The sequence below is a fragment of the Colius striatus genome, chromosome 3 (assembly GCF_028858725.1).
Source record: "Colius striatus isolate bColStr4 chromosome 3, bColStr4.1.hap1, whole genome shotgun sequence".
In the NCBI taxonomy this organism is placed as follows: Eukaryota; Metazoa; Chordata; class Aves; order Coliiformes; family Coliidae; genus Colius; species Colius striatus.
In genome coordinates, this window is record NC_084761.1 from 13,476,434 (window position 1) to 13,500,555 (window position 24,122).

The 24,122-nt window shown below is 47.0% G+C and overlaps 2 protein-coding genes across 4 annotated transcripts in view; one reads left to right on the forward strand and one right to left on the reverse strand.

Moving 5' to 3' along the window:
- Positions 1-8,845: 8,845 nt before the first annotated feature.
- GNA12 (G protein subunit alpha 12) overlaps positions 8,846-24,122 on the reverse strand; it is a 58,803-nt gene continuing 43,526 nt past the window's right edge. Inside the window, exon 5 of the mRNA XM_061992077.1 lies at positions 8,846-9,292. The gene's annotated coding sequence lies outside the window, so the exon portion shown is untranslated. The remainder of the gene's footprint in view (positions 9,293-24,122) is intronic.
- On the forward strand, positions 8,960-17,231 carry AMZ1 (archaelysin family metallopeptidase 1). Of its 3 annotated transcripts, none has more exons than XM_010199809.2 (6): positions 8,960-9,263; positions 9,890-10,057; positions 10,899-11,027; positions 11,345-11,508; positions 12,862-13,038; positions 16,662-17,231. In XM_010199809.2, the coding sequence occupies exons 1-6, from the start codon at positions 8,960-8,962 to the stop codon at positions 17,229-17,231; spliced, it is 1,512 nt and encodes a 503-aa protein (XP_010198111.2). The 3 variants fall into 3 exon arrangements, with proteins under 3 accessions (XP_010198111.2, XP_061848058.1, XP_061848059.1); XM_061992074.1 differs by having other exon boundaries at positions 12,931-13,038; XM_061992075.1 differs by lacking the exons at positions 11,345-11,508; positions 16,662-17,231 and having other exon boundaries at positions 12,862-12,950.

Sequence of the window (24,122 nt, forward strand, 5' to 3'; positions counted from 1 at the left end):
GCACTTTTGGAGGATGTTGTGCCGGGACAATATTTTGGCTGTTTTTTTCTCAGCTTCTCTGGGGCAGGAGCTGTCTCTTTCAGGCTTGTATTGTTCTGAACATGTTGATGGTGTACTATGAACAACTCACAAATAGATAATTTAAGTTAATTAATACAAATAAACTCTAATTATAAGCAGCAACCAATTAGCACAGAGGGCATCTGCAGCCGAAGTGGAGGATGATGCTATTGCAAGGCTTTAGGACTTCCTCATGCCCTCCCAATGCATTCAATCTCAGGAAAGTTTCCCACAAAGAGGCTCCATGAGCAGCTCCTGCTGCCGGGAGAAGCTGCTGCTGCTGCCTCTTGTCCTTATTATGATAGCAGCAAATTAGGGCAATTTTTCACCGGTGATGCTGTCGGTGCCTGAGGAGCACAGTGCAGGTCCCACAGAAGGCAGGCTGCAGCACACAGCCAAGGGCTTGCTCTGGTGCTTGCTAACGCTGCAGCACAGCACGTGGTCATTTGCCCACTTCTATCGTCCCCTCGGCTCTGGAGGGACATTTCTGTTGCTCCTTGCAAGGTTGTGGGGCATGTGAGCAGCATTTGGGCTGCCATGACCACCACGGCTCCTGAGGCTGTAAAACATGGGTTTTCCCCCCCAGTTTCAGCTGAAGTCACATAGGGACACACTTGTGTCCCAGCCAGGGTATTCCTTTCTCCTTCCATCTAGGGATGACAGAAATGAAGGATCAAAGCACTGAAGGATCAAAACATGAAAGCTGGAACAAACAAAGCCATGAAGAAATGGCAACAGAACTCCATTCCCCTAATGTAATTAACCTTTCCAAGAACAGATAATACTCCCAAATTAAAGGACACCGTGGGACACAGAAATACATCCAAATCACGTGGGAGAAGTGTACCGAGCGGTGCATCAAGGGGAACGCAAACACTGCTCCCAGGGAGGAGGTGCCAGCAGTCGCCAGCGTAACCACATGAGTAGCGCTCCGGTCTGCAGACACCCACTCCTTCCTTCGCGTCTCATTAGGAGCGGAGATTAAAGGGCTTGGGTCCTTGTAGCGCTGCCATGTTCCTCAGCCCCAGGCTCCTTCAGGAATGCGCATCCTAAACGGAGCTCTGCCTTTGCTTTCGCTCCTCTCTCCCGGGGAGGGACCTGCCGTTACCGTCAGCCTGCGACTCTCCCCTCGGGCACCTTCACCCCGGGGCTCGTCCCTCGGGCACAGCCCGGTTCCCCCCGAGCACCCCGGTACGTCGGACCCTCCCCCCCCGGCCCAGCGCCCTGGTACCCTGACTCCCCCTCCTCACTTTGCAGGGGGAATCCGGCCGCGCGGGGTTCCCCCTCCGCCAGCCGCTGCGCTGCCAACCCGTCCCACGCCGCCTCCGGAGCTGCCGCCCCGTCCCGCCGCCGCCCGGGGCAACCCCGCCCCGAGGGCGCCCCCGGCGGTTGCCCCGCGCATCGGCGGGAGGCGGCTCTCGGCGGCGGCTCGGCGAATCCCGCGGGCTCCCGGCGGAGGGGCCGACCTCCCCCCCGCCTTTGCTCCCCCTTTTTCTTCCTCCTCCTCCTGCTCCTCCTGCCGCCGCCGCCGCCGCTGCCGGGCTCCGCTCCGCCTCGTCAGCCCCGAGCCGGGTGCCCCGGCCCTGCCGCGCCTCCCCGGCCTCCGCAACCCCGGTCCGGCGGGCGGTGAGTCCTGCCGCACCCCTGGGCACCTCGGGGCGGGGAGGGGCGAGCGCGGAGGGAGCGCGGGGTTGCCCTCGTCGCCGGGAGGGCAGAGCGCGGTGCGGCGGGAAGGGGGGTGCGGCGGGAGCCCTCCCGACGGGGGAAGCGCAGGCGGGGGACATCTCCCCGGGTGGAGGGGACCTCCCCGGGGGATGGGCATCGCTCCCCGGGTGCTGGTGACCGTGCTCGGGGTATGCTTTCCCGGTGATGGAGGATCCTGCTTGCGGCATCCCCTCCGCTGGGGTGCAGAGGGCTGCGCTTCGGGCATCAGATGATGCGCATCGGGTGATGGGGCTCCTGCTTGGGAAACCCCCCCAGCCTACTCCGAGATCCCACGGGGCGCTGGGGGTCCTTCCCGGAGCACTCTCCTGGAGTGCCGGGACCGTCCTTGGTAACACCCTCCCGGGGGCTTGGGGTACCGGAGGCTGAGTTCGGCTGCCCCGAGGTGCCGAAGGTTGTGCTTGGTGCATCGTCCCAGGGTGCTGAAAAACTTGATACCCACTTGTGCCGCCCCTGCTCCGGGGATCAGCATCAAACCGCCCCTTTTCTAAATCAGCAGGGCCGGGGTGGGGGGGAGGGGGGTCAGGTGTCCCAAGAGCAGGACCTGCTTCTGCAGCGTTTCCAGAACATGCCTCTAATCCAGCAAATCTCCAGGCTGGTGGAGATAGTGGTTAGAGTACAGCTGGCCACTAAAAATCTGAGGTTGGGGTCTGCCATTGTCTTCTCCCCCTTCCCAAGCCATTCTGGCTTTGTGGCTCCACAGCTGTGGTACTATTTGGGAGCCCCCTCTGTCCCCTTGGCTGTAAAATGCACATAAACATCCCCTACCTGGTGGCACCACTTAAGAAACACTTGATTCCTTGGGAGGAGGCATAGCATTATGGTGCATTTATACTGCGTGATGAACCACTTTTATAATGCCTGTGCTCAAGGGAATATCTAACCACAGCCATACCTGTTTGGGCATTCATCTGTATGGAAAACGCAGCCTCCATCCTGGCTGACACTGGGGTTGTCTTGCAGAAACCATTTAGTCTGTCTAGACAAGTACGATGAAGAGCAAAGTGCCTGGAGCTTTAAATGATCAGAGTTCGGGTATCTGCAGTGTTAGGTTTGCTGTGTAGAGCTGATAGATGTTGCCCTGCTTCTATGTGCTTTTGGGTCTCTGGTTAGCAAATGCACAGGAACCAGGCAGTAGATTGAAGAGGTTTGTTTCATGTAAGAAGAAGGGAAGAAGAATTCAGATAGCCCGTCATCACACTTATGCACAGAAGAAGCATCACAGAGAGTTTAACCAGACTAAAATCAACGGAGAAAGCACGGAAAATCATGAATAAATGGGTGATGAGGAGGAGCAGAGGCAAAACCATATACTGTCAGCTTACTTTCTGGAGGGTAGCACAGGGAGGTTGATGAATGTTTATACGACACTTAGAGTGCCTCAAATAGAAGGCACTAAAAAAAATAGGTAGCATTATGTATGAGCATTGAGTAAATAAAATCCTTAAAACAGAAGGCTGAAACTAGGGATAATGTATGTCCTTACTACATATTTAAATGAAGTAAAGTGTATGGAAGAGAGCAGGCTTTAATGAAAAACAAAACCAATAGGAAAGCGGATGTGCAAGTGTTCTGAAATACTTCAAGACACCTAAATAAGGACACTTCAATAAGGACAGATGGGAGCATCCGTCTCCATCTTAGGTATTTAATGACCTTTACAAGTCTTTAATCCTGCAAACCCTTCTGCATGTAGGTTGTCCATCTGACACATCCAACAGTCCAAGTAAATTTATGTGAGGACAAACTCCCAGGACTGAGCCTTGCAGCAGTAAGGTATCAATCACAGTTCCAACATGACAGGTAGTTTCTCCTCCCAGTAAATGCATGTGTGAATCCCTGAAGGTTTCCACAGCACCAGGAATGACCCTTTTTTTGAGAGAGAGACCACACAAAGCATCTGAGTCACAAAGGTATTCTAGAGATACTGCACAAAAATATCAGGATCTGACAGTATGTGGGGCCAGGAGGTTTTCTCTAACTCTGTGGTCTGGAGCTCATACAGATCTGACTCTGGTTTGTGGCCATTTAATGCAAAGTGAACAGAAGATGCTACAGTTCCTTGTGGTTATGAGGATGAACAGAGTATCTTCCTCATGTGCAGAGGAGTTTGATTTTGAGAAGTGCTGAGCATCTTGAAATTCCTCCGAAGCCCCTGGGAGTTGCCCCATTTCAGGTCTGAAGCTGGAGAAACAGGTTTGGTCTGACCTCAGCTGCTGAGCATATGCAGTAGGCAAAGCTTGGCTTCATGCAAGGGGCTGTGTTGATGTCCTCCAGGAAGGAGCTTGGCTAGTGAGAACTTTATTTGGACCATAGTTAAATTCTCTTACACCTCGTTGTCCTCTCTCTGTCCTATCACACCAGACTTTTTAACCCATTGAGAGTTCAGCTTCTCCATCAAGGGATATCTCTTTCTATACATGTCAACAAATAAATAGAGAAATTTGCTCTCAGGCTGTCCTGTGTGACCCTGGGAAGGAGAGACTGATTCCAGAGTAGCAGCAGCAGACACCGACTGCAAATCTCAGGGAAAAAGCTATTAAGGAACTAGGGCATGTGTTGATAATTAGTTAACACTTGTTATGTTTGCTCTGGGCTTTTCATTTCTGTTGACTGGCTATGAATTTTCTGCACTATCACTGCTTGTTTACAGTACAGCACCTAACAGGCAATTAATCAGTTTTAAGAGACTCTGCTAATGCCCCTGTGACATCCAAAGAGCCCAGTTAAGTGAGTCTGCCTCTAAATACTTCACAAGAGCTGAGAGGGGAAGGAAACAGAATGAAATCTCCTTCTGTGCCTCTGCAGCATGCAGTATATATGAGAGAGTCAGAGTTAGAAATGACTTTCAAGTTGACTTATAAAACCTTTAGAATGACCAGTTTAAAAAAAATTGAAGTACATAATTTGTACAGTGTTGGGGCCAAATTCTATAAAATACCAAATACATATGTTATATACTGAGTGCCCCTTTCTAGACCTGTGTAACACAGATTTTCTGCAACAAAACCACTTCTGTCTTGTCAGACTATCCGGAATGAACTTGCACTGTGTGATATTGCCTTGGCTTTTGAGAACTACACTGTTATTGTCAGCCTCAGGCATATCCATCCAAGAAAGCAATGTCAATATAACACAGAAGAAATGACATATCTGTGAATTAGAAAAAGAAGAATTCATAGGTAATTTTCAGTTACAGAGAATAATTTATAGGTACCTGATTTGCAAAGAGAATAATTCATGAGTAACTTGAATTGCATGTAAAGCACGTTACTTATAGGTTACTGTAAAAAAGGGAGCACACCGACTGCTTGGCTGTCACATGCTGAGACTGGGTTTTGAGGGCATTCCTTGTGAAAACACACACTGTGGAAAAAAACCTCCATTGAATTCCATAGTAAAAAGATTTGTGTGATACACCCAATCTGATCTGAAACCTCTGTTTGTTACCAAAAGCCAGATGTAGGGCCTGCGTTGTCCTTGGAGCTCGCGCCGCTCATCACACACCACAGCAGAAAGGCCACAGCTGGATTCCTACAATGTAATCATTGGAAAAGGCTGTCTCCATTAGCAAATCCCTACCTAGCAAATGACTGCAAGATGGAATGCCAATAATCCACATTGTGAATGATATTGGTAAAAGTAGAGAATGGCACACGAGTGGTTGTAGTGAGATGTTTATTGTTTTGCTTGAAGCATTTCCTCCAGGAAACACAGGTGCAGGTACAACTTACAGGTCTTTTAAATAAAAAGAGTTACTTTCTCCTCCTCAGGACTTGCTAGTGAAATCTAATGGCTTGTCACTAAGCAAGGGGCCAAAATAACTGCATTTTGCTTTAGAAACATGATGTCTCCTTCCTATATACCTGAAGGCCAGAAGGATGTATCTGTGCTTCCACTTCTTCACCACCACCTTGGCATCTTCAAAACTGAAGGGGGAAAGAATATACAAGCTAAAGTGCCATTCCCTCCTGAAGCACTGCATCAGGGAGTTATACCAGGCACTCTCCACACAACAGCTAAAAATTGCAAAGCCCTTCTGAACTACTTCAGTTAGTGAAACACCATATCCATGTATTAGATTGGGCACAAATAACATCTACTATGGTTAATGTTGCAAAACTGTTTGTTTTTAAAATTGCTGAAGTTGCCCATGAAAACTCTCTGAAGCATTTATTTTCTCTGTTGAAAGTGTTTGAGAAAAAAGCTTGGTAAAGAGAAGTAGTTGTGTTGGACTGGGAGAGTGCAATGGGCTGCTGATACTCTGTGGGAAGCAAACCCAGAGTCCCTGGGAGGAGGAAGAGGCATTCATCTCTCCAGATTGCCCCTTCAAGTGAATTCCTGTGCTTGAGACTTCAAATCACTAAATTGTGATCATGGATATCCTTGGGCATGGTGGACATTCACAAAACATCTGTGGTCATAGCTGGGGATGTCTGGAGCTGGGTGAATGTCCTCTTTTAGGAAGCCTTGGTAAACAATGTGTGTCACATAGCTTTGGGTACATACTATATTCCATGGGAGAGCCTGGGGGGACACATGCTAAAAGACTGTGTGCTCATTGTATCTGCTGTTGTATACATCCACTCTTTGCTACTTCTCATTTAGAAGAGAAAAATCCATTCATTTTCTAAACAGCTCTTCCCCCCCCAGACCCACACTCCATTTACTGCCAGGAAGTGCTGATGAAAGCGGCTCGTGGGTCTCAGAAACCTTTGACAAGATCACTCTCAACCTGGACCAAGTGCAAAGCCTGTCCTTGATTTCCCTAAGAGCAACAGGCCATCAAGAGCTGACAGGGTCACATCCTCAGCTGTTTCAATATTCTTATTAGTTTTGTAGTGCAAGTTCTGCATGTGACCAGAAAAAAAAGGTGCTTGTATTTAAAGTTTGTGTAGGACAAGTGAAAACTTGGCCTGAGCCAAAGGCAAAACTCCTGTTGACCTTGGTGGGGTCAGACTCTCACTTCATCCTCTCAAACCTAGAAGGAATCCAGAAGTGTAAAGATTTGGGTGACAAAGTGCAGAACAGCATTACACAAACTCTTGTTACTACCTGTAAAAACCAAGAGAAGCACTTTGGATACTTTTTTAGGGGGCAATAAGAAGAGGTGTCTGAGAAGGCACTCACAGGTTTTATTTCTAAACTTCCATTGCATTAAGGCCCCTGGGCCACTTCAGATCCCACCGTGCCATTCGCTGTCAGCCTTTAATGTTACTGAAATACAAAGCTTGCAAAAATGAAAGGAAACTGCTTACCTGCTCCCTCTGGTAGGCTTTGTGCCCTCAGTGCCAAAGAAGATCATACAGAACAAGTCTGGTTTAAGGACCACTTATACATACATGTATCTCCCCAAGGGATAGATGTAAAGAAACTGACATTTCTGGACAAAAAAGGGCTGCCACCTTTCTCTTGTGGTGCACACTCTCAGAGCCTCCTTCGTGTAACTGAGGAAAGACTTGGGCTCATGTCAGTACAATTTTTTTAATACTGAATTTTCTGGCTATGTTTCTGTGCTGCAGAGCCACTGAATGTCCCTTACCTGACAGGGCTTGGCTGAAATTATTTGAAAGCATTTCACCCCTTTTTTCCCCTGTGGTTGAATGAACGATACTGTTCTAACATCAACAACTGATATATTTGCTTATCCACCCAGAGAGCTTGTCTGGTGTCTTTTAAGTTATTATTGCATAACAGAAGATAATACTTATTCCTAGAAACTCTGTGTTTTGTGCATTTTTCATTCTGCTGCATACAGGGGAAGCACTAACCTCTGGTAGGCAACTTTGCCCAAAGTGTGGCTCCAAAACACTCCTGTTCTACTTTGCATCATCTCCTTACAAAAAAAAATGAATGTCTTTGGAAAAATCCAGACACAAATTAGCCACAGAGGTTGTACTTTGTTTTGTCTTTTTCATCCCTTTTCCCAAGAGGTCTACTGGAATCTCCCTAAGCGCAATGGGAAATAAGTACTTGACTCCTGCAGCTCTGGAAAGCGTTGGCCTTTAAAAAGACCCTGGAGAGGATAATTCTGTGATGCTCTGAATTAATTTTTTTTCTGCTGCAGGCTTTCATTTGCTCTTTATTTACCACTTTACACCATCACCAGCATCCTTGATGCTAACATAGGGTGACGTGAAGTTATTCATAGAATCATAGAATAGAATCACAGAATCATTTTGGCTGGAAAAGGCCTTTAAGCTCACTGAGTCCAACCCCTCCCCTCACACTGCCAAGCACTAACCCATGTCCCTCAGCACCTCAGCTACACGGCTTTGCAACATCTCCAGGGATGGGAACTCTGCCACCTCTTTGGACAGCCTGGGACAGTGTCTAACAACCCTCTTAGGGAAAAAGGTCTTCCTAATTTCCAATCTAAACCTTCTCTGGTGAAACTTGAGGCTGTTTCAACTTTTCATATCATGTGTTACTTGGGAGAAGAGACCAAAGTGACAAGACAGCAATGAGCCTGTACATATTTTGGTAGAGACCTTCCCATGTCTTGCAGCCTGACAACAGCACTGTGAGCTGCAGATGCCCTGGGTCAATACTGAAGAGTGAGCATTAAAAGCTGTTACAGGACTTTGTCAGTAGTGAACAGCTGCTTTCACTGGTGCCAGGTGAATCAGAAGTTTAAGCTTCTGATAGATAGGTAAATAAAGACCAAGATCTAGCTCTTCTTTCCTGCTGTGGAGCTTTGCTTTTGAGAGCCCCAAGGAGTGTGGTTTAGCCCAAGCAAAGGGAGCACCACCTTTCAACATCACATGACGGCCAGTGCAGCCAGTTGCACAACACAGAGGTACCTCCTGTGTCATTGTGACTTTAGGATAGAGCACCAAAAGAGAACTTAAAATCAAACTATATGGTTTAATCTAGATATCTGGTAGCAATAATGGGGTTGTATATTCTTCAGCACCATCTACTGGTATGTTGTCCATAAACCAGGGACATATACTCAGATGAAGAGCACCCTATAACAGCAATTCACATAAGTGCATAGGGCTCCTGGCCAGGACCATGCCCACCATTTATAAAGTCCCAATCAAACCTTGCAGTTGGGACCTCAGAGCAAAGGCTTTTGAGAGCAAAGTGTGAGAAGGTTTCCAAGTCCCTAATGAGGCCACGGTGGTTGTATCCCCTCCTGCAGGCAGTGCCACAGTCGGTAGGTCTCTCCACGATGCTGCAGTGCAAACACGCTCAGGAATTCAGCTTCGGGCCACGGGCTCTGAAGGATGCTCTGATCTCCACCAACCCGGCCCTGCAGGAGCTCTATGCCAAAGCCTTCTCCAGGGCAGAGAAGCTGTTCCTCTCAGAAGCCTACAACCCACAGAGAACCCTCTTCTGCACGCTGCTCATCCGGACGGCTTTCGACTGGCTCCTCAGCCACCCCGATGCCCCTGAGGACTTTGAGATGTTCTATCACGCCATGCTGAGGAGGAAGCAGAACTTGTATCGGAAGCACATTTATCTGCAACCTATAGGTAATGGTGGGCATCTTCACCTGAGCCATCTGGAAAGATATGAGAGGGAGCTGGGTGGTGCTGGACAGTATTAACATCCTTTTCTAAGGACTAACTTACAAAATGCAATTGCCATAGCAAAGACAAGTCTAATACCAAAGGCTCTGATGTGCCCCCAGTCCAAAGTCACAAGCTGTGATGACAACTATCAGTAGACCTGCACTGTAAATGATATGTGTGCCCCTGGGTGAGACTTACTATGAATATATGTCTGCATCCATCCATCCCTATTTGTAAATCAATGCTGGATAAACCAGCATTTCTGGAGCTCCATCTCTGATGGTTCATTAAAAACAGCCAACCTTTCCCACATTATTTTTTCTGCCCAACTTGTATAGGAGGTACCCTTCCTAGTACATCTGCTGTGCTAATGGGAGAGTGTGCTAATGCCTTAGATCCCCCTCTTCTCCTTCCTGTCTGTATAACTCCCTAGAGATGCCACCATATCCTCAGAATAACTTCAGAATAACTTCAGAATAAACCAGCTTCCCTCTTCCCCAGTTGCTGTGGCTAGCCCCACAAAACCCTTTCAAACCCTATGGTTCACCCTGGCTTTAAGGAACTGATAATAGAGCTTTTCTTTGTAGACTTAATTGAAGGGCCTGCTGGGCTCTCGCTGCTGGATTCCCTTCAGAGCTGTGTGGAGTCCTTCTTCCTGGGTCTCCGTGTGAAGTGCCTTCCCTCCATCCCCATCTCTTCCATTCACTGCTGCTACCGCCCCAGCCGGGACTCGGACAGGGTGCAGCTTCATGCAGGTAAGGACCTGGGAGCCCAGACAGACAGGAGTCTGGCATGTGGGCACGAGCCCTCCCTCAGGAAATGCCCAAAATAGTTCTTCATTGCCAGAGCAGGGAGGGGATGAGGAAGGGAGGGAAAAGGGAGAAATCCTGTTCCCATGACAAACCCAGAACTTTGAGGCTGGAAACAGGAATAACAATCAATGACTTTCATCATATTTTCCTCTGCTGTTTGTATTTTCCAGTGCTGTTCTGTTTAGGTTCAGCTCTGCAAAGTGATAGGATCGGTTGATTTGGTGTAGTCTGAGTTCTATCTCGGAGAGCCAAAGTAAATTAATGGCCTGGGTGGTGCAGGTGGGGAACTCGCTGGCCTTTCATGTTAGGAAATTTGGGTTCAAGTGTCACACAGCTCCCCAGGAAAATGGGTTTGTCAGCTGCCAAACTCACACTGCACAAGCATCCATCTGGAACAAGCTGTTTGCAGGTACCATGGGCAGCATGTACTCAGCCCAGACCCAGCGCTGCAGCTGCTCCAGCTCAGATCTGAAATGCCTGTAGGGAAATTCTTCTACTTCTAGGTGCTTCTTTCCATGGGTTAGTACAAAATTCACCTACATCTCTGTCTTAGGTCTGCTTTGGTTTAGCTTTATGCTCAGGACCACTTCTAAAACCAGATCTGCTCATACTCTGGATTTGAGGGGATGGGCTGCACAACCATGATTCTCCATCTGAGATGCTGAAGCCAGCGGCTCTGCCTGTCTGTGGCTTGGATTACATCCTCCTCCAGCAGGAATTCTGGCTCTTGCATGCGTTCCAGGGATGCTTCACTTTAATGAACATCTCTCTTGTATTTGTCCAGATGGGATCCTGAATTTCCTGAAGAACAACAAGCCCATGGATGCCCTGTGTGTCCTTGGACTCACTCTGCTGGACCTTTATCCATGTGAGACCTGGAGCTTCACATTCAGCAAATTTTTGCCAGGACAAGGTGGGATTAGTGTCTTGTGGTCTCCTAGAACAATGTGTGAATAAGGCAGCAGTGTACCAAAAAGCCTTCCCTAAGAGACTGAAATAGCCAAATCCTATCCTTAACATTCTAGTCACTCCCTGATAACAGGAACTAGGTTTTACCAATTTAAAATTAGGGGAATCAGGGCTCCTGATCCAGAGAAATGTAACTGAGATGCTACAAACCTTTGGGAAGTGTTTCTCATCCCATCTTGTGTACTCAACTGGACTGTGCTGCCTAAGGTGAGACAGTCATAAGAGGGCTGATGCCTAACTTGTACGTGCCTCTCATTACAGAAGTGGGAGTCTGCAGCTTTGCCAGATTTTCTGGAGATTTTGCCCAGGCTGGTTGCAGCAGCTTGAACCCACTCACACAGAAGGAACGGCTATGTGAAGTCAGCAAGGAGAGCAGAGACCGGACATTGCCCTTCAGTGCCCAAGAGATGGTCCAGTGCTGTAAGGTAGGACCAGCAATCTCCTGCACTCCCTACTTCCTACCATGTAGGCTTAAACATTTCAGGCCTGTTCATAATCCATGTCTCAGCCCAGTGAAGCAGGCATGAGACTCTGCATCCAGAAGATGTAGGCAATCACAGCCTAGTCCACACATAACACAGGCCTGAAGAGTTTGTATTTTAGTGCATCATATAGACAGCTCCCACTCCCCTTGCCACCAGGGCAAACTGTGGCATCAGCTGTATAGCGAAGCTACAGGACTTGTCCTGTGTCATGGAGCAACACTGAGACAAAACCCCTGCCCAGCTCCCAGGCTACTGCTTGGGTAACCTGAGTATTTGGATGTCAGGCAGTGTACATGCAGTAGGAGCTTTTAGCTGATACACTATCAGGAGGTTAATCCAAGTATCTAGTGGAGTTGTTAACTAATGGATGGCTGGGAGGTGATGACTATGTCTTCCTCAGACATTGGTGTCCATAAGGGGAGATGGCCACCTGCCAGACCTGCTTACATAAAGGGATGAGAAAAATACCTCAGACAAGCTCACATATAGTTATATGCAGATGCCCTTAAACCTCACACATCTCCAACACATGTTCTTCAGGAGTGGCAACCCCCCATCCCAGCACCTGTCCTCTGCCAGCTCTGCTTCAAGCTTTTTCCCCAGAGCTGTCCCACTCCGAGCTGCAGCACCAACACCTTTGGTGCCATTTCTCTGCCTCCCCTGCTATTTGCTCAGGATTCCCCAGCCTGAGATCTCTTCCTGCAGTGATTTTAAATGATGTTAGATGGCAATAGGAGGAGGAGGGGAATCATCCATCCTCAGCATTTCCGTGGTTGATGATTCCCAAGGCAGTCACACATGGGCAGATGACTCCAGCTTAGTTTTTCCTTTGGCAGAAATATTAGGAGTGTCTGCTTTGGAAGGACCCAGATCTGTTATTGCTAATAGCTTACAGATTTCTCACATGGACTATATTGCTGTTTGCAGACCCCAGAGGGACTGGTTTTTCCCCTTAAAACCAAATCAAAACACAGCACACCACCACACAGTCCTTGGGGAAGAGAGCGACAACAGCATTGCCCTACAGCTCTGAACATGCAAGCTTCAGGGTTTTCCCACAGCTGCTTCTAAAAACCCCACCTACCCTTCCTCCTCCACTATACAAACATGGATGCTGGGATACCTGTGAAGAAGGGAGCCATGTCCCCTTTTCACCTCAGAGACACGTAGGCTGGAGGGCTGCCGGGGCTGAGCCACGGGTTGCTGAGACTGTTGGGAAAGTGGCAGAGCAGAGGAAGAAGAGTGGGCTGTGGAAGCAGCAAGACTCTGCTGTGTGTTTTGCTTTCCTGAAAGGTGACCTGCCACGAGATCTGCCACCTGATGGGGCTGGGGACGTGCCGCTGGCTGCAGTGCATCATGCAGGGCGCACTGAGCCTGGATGAGGCCGTGCTGCGGCCGCTGGAGCCCTGTCCCATCTGCCTGCGGAAGCTGCAGCACCTCCTGGGCTTCAAACTCATCGAGCGCTACCGGGTGAGAGACAGATCCACAAGCCCTTCCTGGGGTCAGGGTACACGGCAGGGAGTGAGGCAGCTCACCCCAAAGCACAGCATTAAATGTAAATACTCTGTGTGCAAGGTGCTAAGAAAGCAAGCTCGCACCTAAACCAGGGGAGTGCTGTAGGCATGGTCTGTGACTAACGGAGCACTTCACACAAGGCTTTTGCCGTTCACAAGTAGGGACAGGGCAACAGTCTGACCACATTTTGCTACTCCTGAAAATAAGATGGGGAGTGCAGGCAGATTTCTAGCCAAAGCAGCATAGAGTGCAGCAATTCCCACATCTATGCCCTTCCCTCTGTGCCATCCTGGTTTTCTGCCTCTCTCAGGCTGCTGGTAACAGGGAGAAAATATTAAGTGTGTACTTTGCTGCAGTTCCTCTGTTTCAATGTATGAGAAGTAAGAATCCCAAATGATTGCCTCCTAAGAAGTGGAGGGTCCCAGACATCTTTTGTCTCTTCTCTCCCACCCATAAAACTGCTAACACCACACTTAGACAACATCATAAATAGTGCTAAGATGCCTTTAGGTCTAGAAAGGGTTTTCTACCCTTTCAAATGGCTGGTGGAATAGAAATAATGTCATCATTCTCACTCAGCACCCTAATTTCTCCCTGGTTACAATCCCTGTCTGACAAGCATTATGTTCAGAGACAGGATTTTCCACAGCTGCCTATTTAAAGTCTGTGGGTTACGTTTGTTACAAGATATGTGCAAAATGAGAAAGGGGATGCCTCTGGTTTCATTCAACTTGGAATGAGACACACAGGAGGATGGTAAAGAACGTAGGGGTAAGAAAAACCCCACATCTGTGTGGTTTTGCTGCTCATCTGTGTATCTGTGGTGGTGTTAGACCCATCTCTGACTCCAGGACTGTTTGGTCCCTCCTTCTGTCTGAGAGGTGCCTAAGTTGCCCAGACTACCAGAGGAATAAACTCTGGTTTAATTAAACACCTGACTACTGCCTTCTAGAAGAGAACTGACATCTGCATTAAGCTTTTGTAGGAATATTTTTGCTTTTACACCTGCAGTAAATACTGTAATTGGCTCAGCATCCCCCAACCCCAGTGAACACAAACCTGAGGAGGGGCTACACTTGCCAAATATCACATCTGCTTCCTTGACAAGGAAGCTAGATGTAAATCCAAGCTGGTATAAAAGAGTTGTGGTAATCTCTGTAAGAGGCTTTGCTATAGCATTGAGGGGAAATATAAACACAAGAGATGAATCAAATAGCTAAGGAACCTGACAGAGGAGAGCACAAAGTGTTTGGAGACAATATCAGATAGCAAAGTTACTTATTAAGCATGTTTTGAGAGGTTGTGGCTGTCCAAGTGCAAGTCTGAAGTCACATTTCCCTTTGGAAAATGAGCACTGATCTCCACCTGCCACATCACAGTCCCAGACACTCACAATAAATACAGGAAATGCCAGACACAAAGCTGTTTCTCGCCAGGAGCAGGTAACGCTGCTGAAGTCTGTGACTGAGACACAGTTAACAGGCAGAAGAGCATGAGGGACAGGAAAGCAGTCCTTATGCAGGAGGAAGAGCCCCTCAAATTATTTGTCTGAGTTGCGCTCAGAAACATACTTCATTTCTTTTTTAATCACAGCTGCTTATTCCAGCGTGAGTCATCTTGAAAACCGAAAGCAAATCAGTTCTCATGGTGTTTCCTCACCACAGCCAACATTTCCACCTGCTGCTTCTGCAGCATCCCAGGCAATTCCACACGTAGTGCTTGGGCCAGGTCACAGCGACTACACTGGAAAAGGAAACAGGGCTTGAGCTGCTCTGAGAGGTTGGGTGAGCTGCAACCTCACTGCAGTGCTGCCAGCAGTGGCTGCTCCTGGGCTCAGTAGGGCCACAGTGCTGCTGGAGATGACAGGGCTGCCAAGGCAGAGGGGGCTGAAAATCTTCCCCTACCAACCTGGAGCCCCTTGAAGGGTCAGGCAACAGGTTTCATTCTTAGTGAGTGACTTGGGGTGTCCATCCCCTTCAAATGCTCCTGCCTGTGGCTGAGCTGAAGCCGTGAAGAGGCTACCCCTGTCTAGTTAAATATGAGAATGTAAATAGAGGCTGCAGCCCTACAAACTCTTCCCCACTTTGAATAAATAAACCACCCACAGGGTGAGAGGCAGGAAAGATTTTGGGGTTTGAGTAGCAATCTTGAGTCAATCCTTCTCCTCTTTTGTTTTAAGTAACCCAGATGCACTGTTTGAACAGAGCAGCTTTTTCTCCTCTTGGGATTTGTGTCAAGTAGCAGTTGTGTTTCCTTCCCAGATTCACTACTCCTGGGAATTTTAAGAGACATTATAAAATCATGGGGTGGTTGCAGCTTTCAAATAGCTCTGCTGTTCCTGGCCCAACTCCTTTTGCAGCTTCTAGTGCCTTCTTTGTTTTTAAACTCAGAGGGAGGGAAGGGCTATTGGAGGTGGGATGAGGCAAGAGAAAAGTTGTCCCTTTTTTCATTTCTTCTTGCCCCAGAGGAAGGGGGCAGGGTGAATTAACTTAGCTGAAAGGGTCCATTTTATTCTTGTATGAAATTCTCCCCTGAGGCTTCATGCACAGACTGTCATAAGAAACAGGGCCGATTTCTCCCACCCACTCAATTTGAGCCCTTTATCCTTTCTGTCACTTGCCTGAAGAGAGAGCAATAGAGGAGGGAAGTGGGAGGGAGCAGCAGGGTGGTGCAGAAGGGAGCTGCTCTGCAGAGCTGGAAATCTCCTGCCCTCTTTTCAAACACCACAACTCAAACACGCAGGACAGTGAGCAGTGTCTCGGGTTAATACACCCTGGTGTTTCCCAAAGCCGTGATGGGGCTTTGTGGAGATATCAGCTGGGAGCTGCAGAAAGTAAAGATGAGAAAAATAGGCCACAAGGATGTGAAAAATCTGAAAAACACACACAAAACCTCCCCTCAAACCCAAAGCATGCCAGTAAGGCAGACAAAGAGATCACCTTTTATCCAGTGATGACTGGAGTACCGTGATTCAGTCCCCAAAGCACGAGGAATAAGTGTGCCAGAAGCAACCTGCTTATGTGCCCCACTGTGGCATTTCATATTTAAAAAGGAAATTGTCTCAGACGTTTTCCTTTCATTGATTCTTTTCTGGAGCCTGGCCTTCCCATTTGTGCATTTCAGCTCAAGAGAGGAAGAACTACTCTTAGGAATAAAACAGGAATTAACATCATGATGAAATCAGGTTCTTCACCACTATCTTAGGAGCTTTTATAATGATACTTTTTCCTCTAGAGAAGCACTGATGTGGCTGTCATGGAGATCATATCCACACAGTATAAGGAGTAATTTTGTGCCTTTTTCTCCTACCACATCCAACAATAGAGGAGACACTGCCCACATCTGACTGGTGGCAGCTCTGACACAGACACTGACTCCAAGAAAACAAGAGAAAAGACAAGAGAACGCCCCTGTTTCATAGGGTAACCATGAGTTGTTTGAACCCATCTGCTGGCAGAGAGGACTGTAGCATCTGAAGCTGAGCCACTGAAGATGAATGTTTACCCTACAAACATTGGGAAAGGTGTAACTGTTTTCTCTCGTTCTCTAAAATGAAACCTTTTTTCCTCTCATCACAGAAGCTCTACACTTGGACACAGACTGTATTGTCCACATGGCCAAGGCAAGAGCCAGCAGACCTGTCCACGTCAGAGGACATCCCTCCATTCAGCTCAGACTCTGGGATGTGCTGCGAGAATGACTCGGAGGCTGTGACCTCCTTGTCCGAGCCACTGACACCGGACACCTGCAGCCAGGCCCTCTCCATCAGCCAGGAGCTGGAACAGGACGAGCATTCGTGTTCGCTGGCGGAGGCACACAGCCAGCCCCAGCTCGCCAGGCCCACCAGGTCCACAGATATCATTAAAGATTACGAACTGTGGCTGGAGACATGCATTGCTGCCCTAGAGAGGAACGTCTCCGAGGAGGAACTGGCTCAAGTAGACAAGAGCGTGGATGCCCTGGCTAAGTGGGAAATGTTTACAGGACAACTGCCTGCGATGAAGAAGGACCTGCCCTTTGCCAGGGACAACACCGGGCTACGGAAAGTTCTGGGAGACAAATTTTCCTCCTTGCGGAGGAAACTGAGTTCTAGAAAACTGTCCAAAGGGGAATCGTCCCCTCATCGCTGGCGCTGGGAGGAAAACTAGGCCGGGCCCGTCACGGGTTGTGGGAGCAAAGCTGGCCCAGCTTTGGTTACATTAGTGCCCTGCTTCTGACCTTTCTCACCATGAGCTGTTGCTGTCAGAGAGAAACAGCAACTCCCCACGGGAATAAAAGGTGTTTCTTTTTCTGAGATTGTTAACATTTTTATGTGATCCATTCCTCTCGATGGGTTTTTCCTGTGCTGGCCTAAGTGGCAGCACTATTCCACAGCAAGTCCTGCACTGCCACTTGTATTTGCTGGTCATATTTCATTTGGTCTGATGTCAGCCCAGATGAGGTCCATGCCAAACACTAAACACGTTCACACAAAAGCCTGGGCCATCTGAACAGACAGATGCAAATAAAACCCGGGCAGTTCTCTCATACACAGAGCTCTCCTTTGCTCAGCATTTCAGTCTGAAGCACAAATTGTATTTCTCCCTCTCCCCCATACCAAATATTCATCTCTGCCCCATCAGTCGGAGGTTGTGCCGAGTGCAGGGGCATAATCAAGACTGATAGCTCATGCTAGGAGTAGGGGAAGAGATGGAGGAGGACAGACACAGAGTCAACAGGAAAGCAGTAAAGATCCACAGCATCTTGTCTGCCATGAAGAATAGTGTGTAATGACTTTCTCTTGGCGGACACTCAGGGGATCTCCAGAGCTGTTTCAGTTCAAACAAAGCCAGGCTTGGAGCTGCAAGCCCTGATTACCCACATCCCCTGTAGATTGGCACAGGAGACAAAACCTTTGAAAACATTCACACGGTCATTGGTTATCGACTTAAAAGGGGGAACTACGCATGCATTCCTCTCTTTCTGTCCTGAGAAGTTAAAACCCTGGTCCTGGAAACTCTTCTCATCTCTGTAAGCCACCCACTGAAAAGGAGTGGGTGCTGTGCTGGCACCAGGAGCCATGGGGCCTGCCTTGCCTCCCTGCCACCCAGCACACCCCTCCACTCCTGCTATTTATAGATCGAGATCAAGACACTGAAGCTCTGCAACAGCAGCGTGCCAGGAAAAGACCATCCTCAGTTCTCTCAGACCTCAGCACTGATAATGCTCCCTGAAGCTCACAGCTACATGGCAATGCTTCAGATTTCTCCCATCTAAAGATATCAGTAGGTAGGACTGGATCCAGTTCAGCTGGGAGGATAGGGAAGATGTTTCCCATAGAGAAGCTAGTAGCTTTGGCTTTCCTGAGCACTTGTCCTATGAGCTTTGAGGGCCTTAAATCATACAGTAACTCCACAGTGTGATTTTAGAGAGGGAAGGGAGAGAATCGGGGAAAAGGCCTTGAGACTTACACGTGCAGGTGAGGAGAAAGAATAATCTCACAGTAAATTCAACTGATTCTGGAAACACCAACAACTTCCCATCTGCATGATTCATACAGGGAGAAAAGAGGGAGTTCTGGCTTGGGGACTGATGATAGCAGTTCCTGGAAGCATTTTTCCAGGCAGGCGCTGGGCCCCGGGCAGGCGCGGAGCAGCAGGGCTGTGGCTGCCGCCCTCTCCTGGCAGCCTCCAATGCCAAGGCCTTCTCATCCAACACATTCTTCCCAGCAACAATTTTCCAAACAAATCCTGCTTGAATTACAAATCCATCTACTGTCCCATGCTTGTTCAGTTGTTGCCTTAACAGATTTACTATTTTAAGCAAGAGATTACTTTTCCTTCAGCCTTGTTTGCTCTTACTCGATTCTGTACTGAATCGTTAAGGCTTAACGTTAGAAACTTTCCAGAAGGAGGCCATAAACTCGGGATAGCAATGTTGCCCAAGGGAAAGAGGCAGACCTCTATCATAACAAACTGTAAAGAAAACAGAGAGAATGAGCGGCACAGGAACAGACTGAACTGCATGCAGAAGTCACAGATGGGAAACTCCCTAAGTGACACTTGGCATATAGACTCACTCTGTTGTGAAAGGGTCAGTTTCTGATGAAGAGCTGTTGTTTATCAATAACAAGTATTTTTGACACCACCACTGACAGAACCACCACTTACCAGCTCACCTTGTCCAGATGTGCTCCAGGTAAGAAGTAAATGAGTGTGGCAACTCAGAGCTCAGCAAGGTCCACAGGCAAGGCACAACTTTGCAGTGAAAGGCAAAAAGTGGCTGAATAAGTCCTTAGGCAGTTGGAGGAGAAAAGGTCCATGCACTGGGTGTTTTTGTGTAAAGACATTCCCATGGAGGTGGCTACTGTTCACATCAACAAAGGTTTCCAGGTTTACTGTTCACATCAACAAAGGTTTTCCAACTGCTGTTGTACATTACAGCACAAAGTTTTGTTCCTGGGGTCTGTAAGTAGTATTTTGCACTTACATTAGAGTATATACCAGTGTAAGTAAGGACTGGAGGCAACCGAAGTCACAGAGAAATAAGGTGACTACCCAAGGCTATAGAGAAAATCAAGGCCATAACCAGGACTACAGCCTAAAGATGTAATTCCTGTTCTTCAGTGTGTGTACCAGAGTTGTAGAAAAGAGCTGACAGAGGAATTAGAAGTAAAACAAGTTGAAGGTAAGCTCCTAAATAAAATTTCCTGCATTTTAACCAGCAGGTTTCTGAGGAGATACTTCTACTTGTAAGGGTGTGAGAACACCAGCATAACTTGCAGCTAATAAACTGCTGAGTAAGCTGTGGAACAGAAATATAGATGAGATACTTAGAAGTCATTTTAGAAGGTCAATCTGCAGTTCAACCATCAGTGAGAAGTACTAGGGCACTCTATATATAAACGCACACCCAGAAGTCCCTTGCAACTCAGCAGGCAAGATCAGAGTTGGTTACAAACGGCCCAGCGACAGAGTTTCACCATGCAGGAGGCAGCAGGCTGGAGAACCTGGGTGTTCATTGTGCAGCACTTCAGTTTGGTGAGCTTTCTGGAGGAAGACAGGCAGTGAAAGGAAATGGGCACCCAGATGGGAAAGGAGGCAAGTCCCAGAGGGCACAGAGCTCCCCTGGGCACAGCTCAAGAGCTGTGGCAGGTGGCCTCCCTTTACAGCACATCCTCCCAGGAAGGCAGCACATTCATTTCTCTGTCTTGGGACCTGTGAGTGCCTTGTTGTGACAAGTAGATGATCTAGAAATGAACTCCACATGCAACCTGCCTTCAGGAAAACCAGGTAACTCCTTCCTGAGGCTGCTGTTACCTTTCATTTAACAAAGCCTAAGGCACTGGCACAATACAGATTCATGATAGACTCATCTGGCTCAGAACACCTCCCAAATCACACCATCCTCTGCCTACCAAGCTGCTCAGAGAAGGTGTGGAGTCTCTTTCTCTGGAGGTTTTCAAAACCCATCTGGACATGTTCCCAAGTGATCTGATCTAAGTGGACCTGCTTGAGCAAGGGGGTTGGACTAGATCTTTAGAGGTCCCTTCCAACCCCTACCATTCTGTGAACTCTCCACCATCACAGTAACTCCAGTCACACCCTTTTCTGCCCCAAGCTCAAGCATACTTGTTTTAAAGCAACTTCTCAAGTCTCTAATCCTGAACAGAGAAGAAAACAAGAGTCTTTTAATAGCTTTACGAGCTTATAAAGACAAATATCTTCTCCAAAGAGTAAACAGGCAGAACATTCCACTCCAACTCTTAAAACAAGAAGTTGGTGTAATTGAAGGGAGTAGGAGCGCAATGCAACTATCCAAGGGGGAAAAAATCCAACCCAACCAACAAAAGATTCCACACTCTTTGCTAGTTAGGGGTTAAATTGTCTACCACAGCTTGCCAAGGTAGAAGAGAAGAAATCAGTATCTTCCATGTAGAAATACCCAGTACTTTCTGATTTAACAATAGGTGTGACCCCCTACCTCCCCTAAAAATGGTACTTAACTCAAGTCTGTTTCTGCTGTGGAAAAATTGAGGCTTTTAGAGAAAGCTACTTTTTGTAAGAAGTCCTGAGCATTCTTCCTAACAACTCTTCCTGTTTAACACCACAATGCTGGTCAGTCTTGGAAAGAGTGTCAAGAAATTCCGTAATTTTTGTTAGTAACTGAATAAACTTCCTCCCAGATCTGTACAGGATGACAAGATAACAGACTGGAGCTAGAAACCACAAGGATTTTGCTTTCTCTCATCAAAGAGCTGTAATGAGCACTTAAATCCCGCTATAACCACCCCAAACTTTGTACACTTCAAGAAAAATACAAGCTACTTTGTGTTTGAGAGCAGCCTCTCCCTGGGGAAACACCCACCTTTTCCCTTTTATCTTCCAAGCGTTGGATTACTGAGATTACAGGAGACACTCTAGTAACAAGTAGCCATGCTGACCCTGGGAAAAGAACTCAAGGTTTAATGTACTGGGTGTATGCTCTCCCTGGAGCACAAGCACTCATTGGCCCTGGAAACAAGCTACCTGCAGAACCAACTGCTTTGGCCCCTGTTCTCAGGGAGCAACATTGGTGTGGCTGCATTATGAAAGGGACATCTCTGCTGAATGAAGTGAGATGGTTTGAGAGACAGAAATATGGACAAGTATGGAAAAATAGTGTCACTCGGATACCCCAGTTCAAGCTCTCCACCATGTGTCCCAAATAAACATTTAAACCCCACTGAAATGGGTTCAATTTAAGCACCTGCTCACAGCTGCTGAGTGAGGAAAGGCAGAGTAGGCACTTCAGTGAAGACACTGCTGCTTTTGATTACAGCTTTAGAGATTCAGCAATTCACGCACCAGAGAAACATCATCAATACATAAAACCAAATCCCAACCAGGCTGAGAGCAGGCATAAGTGTCGGCTTAAAACAATCCTCTTCCCTTTCTGTTAGTCAATCTCAGTGGCCTGGCACAACCCCCTTCCTTGCAATGTCAACATGTTCCAGCAGGTTTTGCCAGAAAAACCTCTGTTTCTCCAGTGAGAAATCTGTTAAACTTTTTCTCTGTGCAGTCTTATAGGGCTGTAATGCACAGGAATGCTTTGGCCCAGGAAAGGTCTAATTTGCTCTCACAGAGCTGATCCCTTGGAGCTGCTGCTGAAAGCTTTCAGATTAAAAAGTACATGATCACACCTGGAAATCTCTTATTAGCACATACTAAATTTGCAACTCATCTGTCCTCACTTTCAGAGATGCTGAGCACCAACAGTACACAGACTGGTAGCCGAAAGTGCTCAGCACCTCAAGGGAAATGCAGTCAATTGTTCCCAAAAGCCTGATGTAGCTAAGGAGCAAACATTCCCATGGTTAGTAAAAAGAACAAACAAGGCTCCATGAAGGTCCCAAATTGTGTACTTGCCAATGTAATTGATTAGGCATGAACAGCTCATACAAACAATTAAGACTTGCCATAAAAACCTGCTGGACATGACCTTTCAAAGTACAAGTGGGGAAAGGTTAATGACATTCCTAAGAGCTGAAGTTCAAGTTCTGGGAGAATTAGTTGATACCAGGAGGACAATACCTTAAGACAAGGATACCAATGATCCTGCAAAGGTCAGGATACCACAGCACACAGGTGAGCCCAAAGAGAGGACTGGCACTGGAAAAGCAGCAAGTAATGCTCCCACAGCCATTATCAGATGCTGTATGGTAGGAGAGGAATCTCTAACAGGTGTTGCTAACTCAACAGGTTCAATCACATCTTCTCTTGCTGAGCTTAAAATAAATCAGTACAAACTCTCACTGTGTTTCCCCTTCCTTTTCCCTAGCCCAAGTCAGCTACAGATGAATGCCCAATGCTCTGGATGAGTGAGCTGGAAGTTTACACAAGCCAACGTTTCACAAGCCTTCAGTCCTGGACACACTCAGGAAGAATGACTCAGACCAGAACTGGAGAGGTGAGAGACAGGTAAAGAGTACAGAATAAGGTTTTATTGCATGACAGCTGTAGTTTCATGCAGCCTGTGTTGTAACTTATTAAAAAAGTGTCTCTCTTGCAGAAAATCTTTGAAGGAAGCAAAAAATATCACTCTGGTGAAAGATAAAACCCATAAAGAACAGTATAGCAAGTCATGTTTTAATAGATTTATAAAATTCATATATACAAAACAGTAAACTAAGTCACCAAAGCTATAAAATACACTTTTTACACATCACAATATAATTTTATCTAGTACACAGTTTTTATAAATTGAAACTATTACAGCAAGTAGCTGCTTCTATCATGGATGCTGTTTTGGTGCTAGAAAGACACTTACGTGAGCAATCTGGAACTGTGCTTTTTTTACTTTAAGCATTTTTCACCTTCTTTTAGTTTATCACTGTTTTTAAAAGTACTTTCCTGTGAATTGTTAGAATATTAAGGCTAAACTCAGACTTTTCTTGCTCAATGCAGTGAACTGGTTTGAGAATGATATTGCATAGTATGTGTGTTACAATGCATAGGCACCAGAGAGCAAGTAAATTGCAGAATAAGAGATAATATTAATTGGCTTCCTAGCTACATGATTGTGTCACCGGATAGTATTGTGTTCTGTCAGTTTGCTTTCATACATATTGAATCCATAAACAAGACCACTCATCACAAGAGCAATAAATACTAGCCATTTTGTTAAGTGTAGTCTTTAGAAATACTTTCTAACATGTATCATCAACTCAAGCTCATTACATATTCCAGATAACAAAAACTGTTCACCAGAAGATGCTCATTATCCTAAAAAGAGTTAATGGCTTCATTGCAAATGGGAATTTGGACACATTTTCAAACCTAAGACCACCCATCATGCTTTCCAAGTCCCAGGAACTACCAAGAGATCATTTCTCTTCCACATCCCCCTTCTCTCTGTTATCTTCTCTCCGCTTTTGTGCCCAAATGCCTGCACACGAGCTCAGCACAAGAGAGTGATGGGAAGTATTAGCAGAGCAGTAGTGCTCTTCAAAATCTGTTACTTTCCTCCCAAGATGCTCTCTCAGGTATTACCCAAAAGTTTTGCCCTCCATCAGTTGTAGT

Excerpts from the sequence above, each read along its gene's own strand:
- AMZ1 (XM_010199809.2), top strand. The coding sequence starts at position 8,960 with ATGCTGCAGTGCAAACACGCTCAGGAATTCAGCTTCGGGCCACGGGCT. Across the intron at positions 9,264-9,889 it reads CATTTATCTGCAACCTATAG|ACTTAATTGAAGGGCCTGCT; the intron begins GTAATGGTGGGC and ends TTTTCTTTGTAG. Across the intron at positions 10,058-10,898 it reads CAGGGTGCAGCTTCATGCAG|ATGGGATCCTGAATTTCCTG; the intron begins GTAAGGACCTGG and ends GTATTTGTCCAG.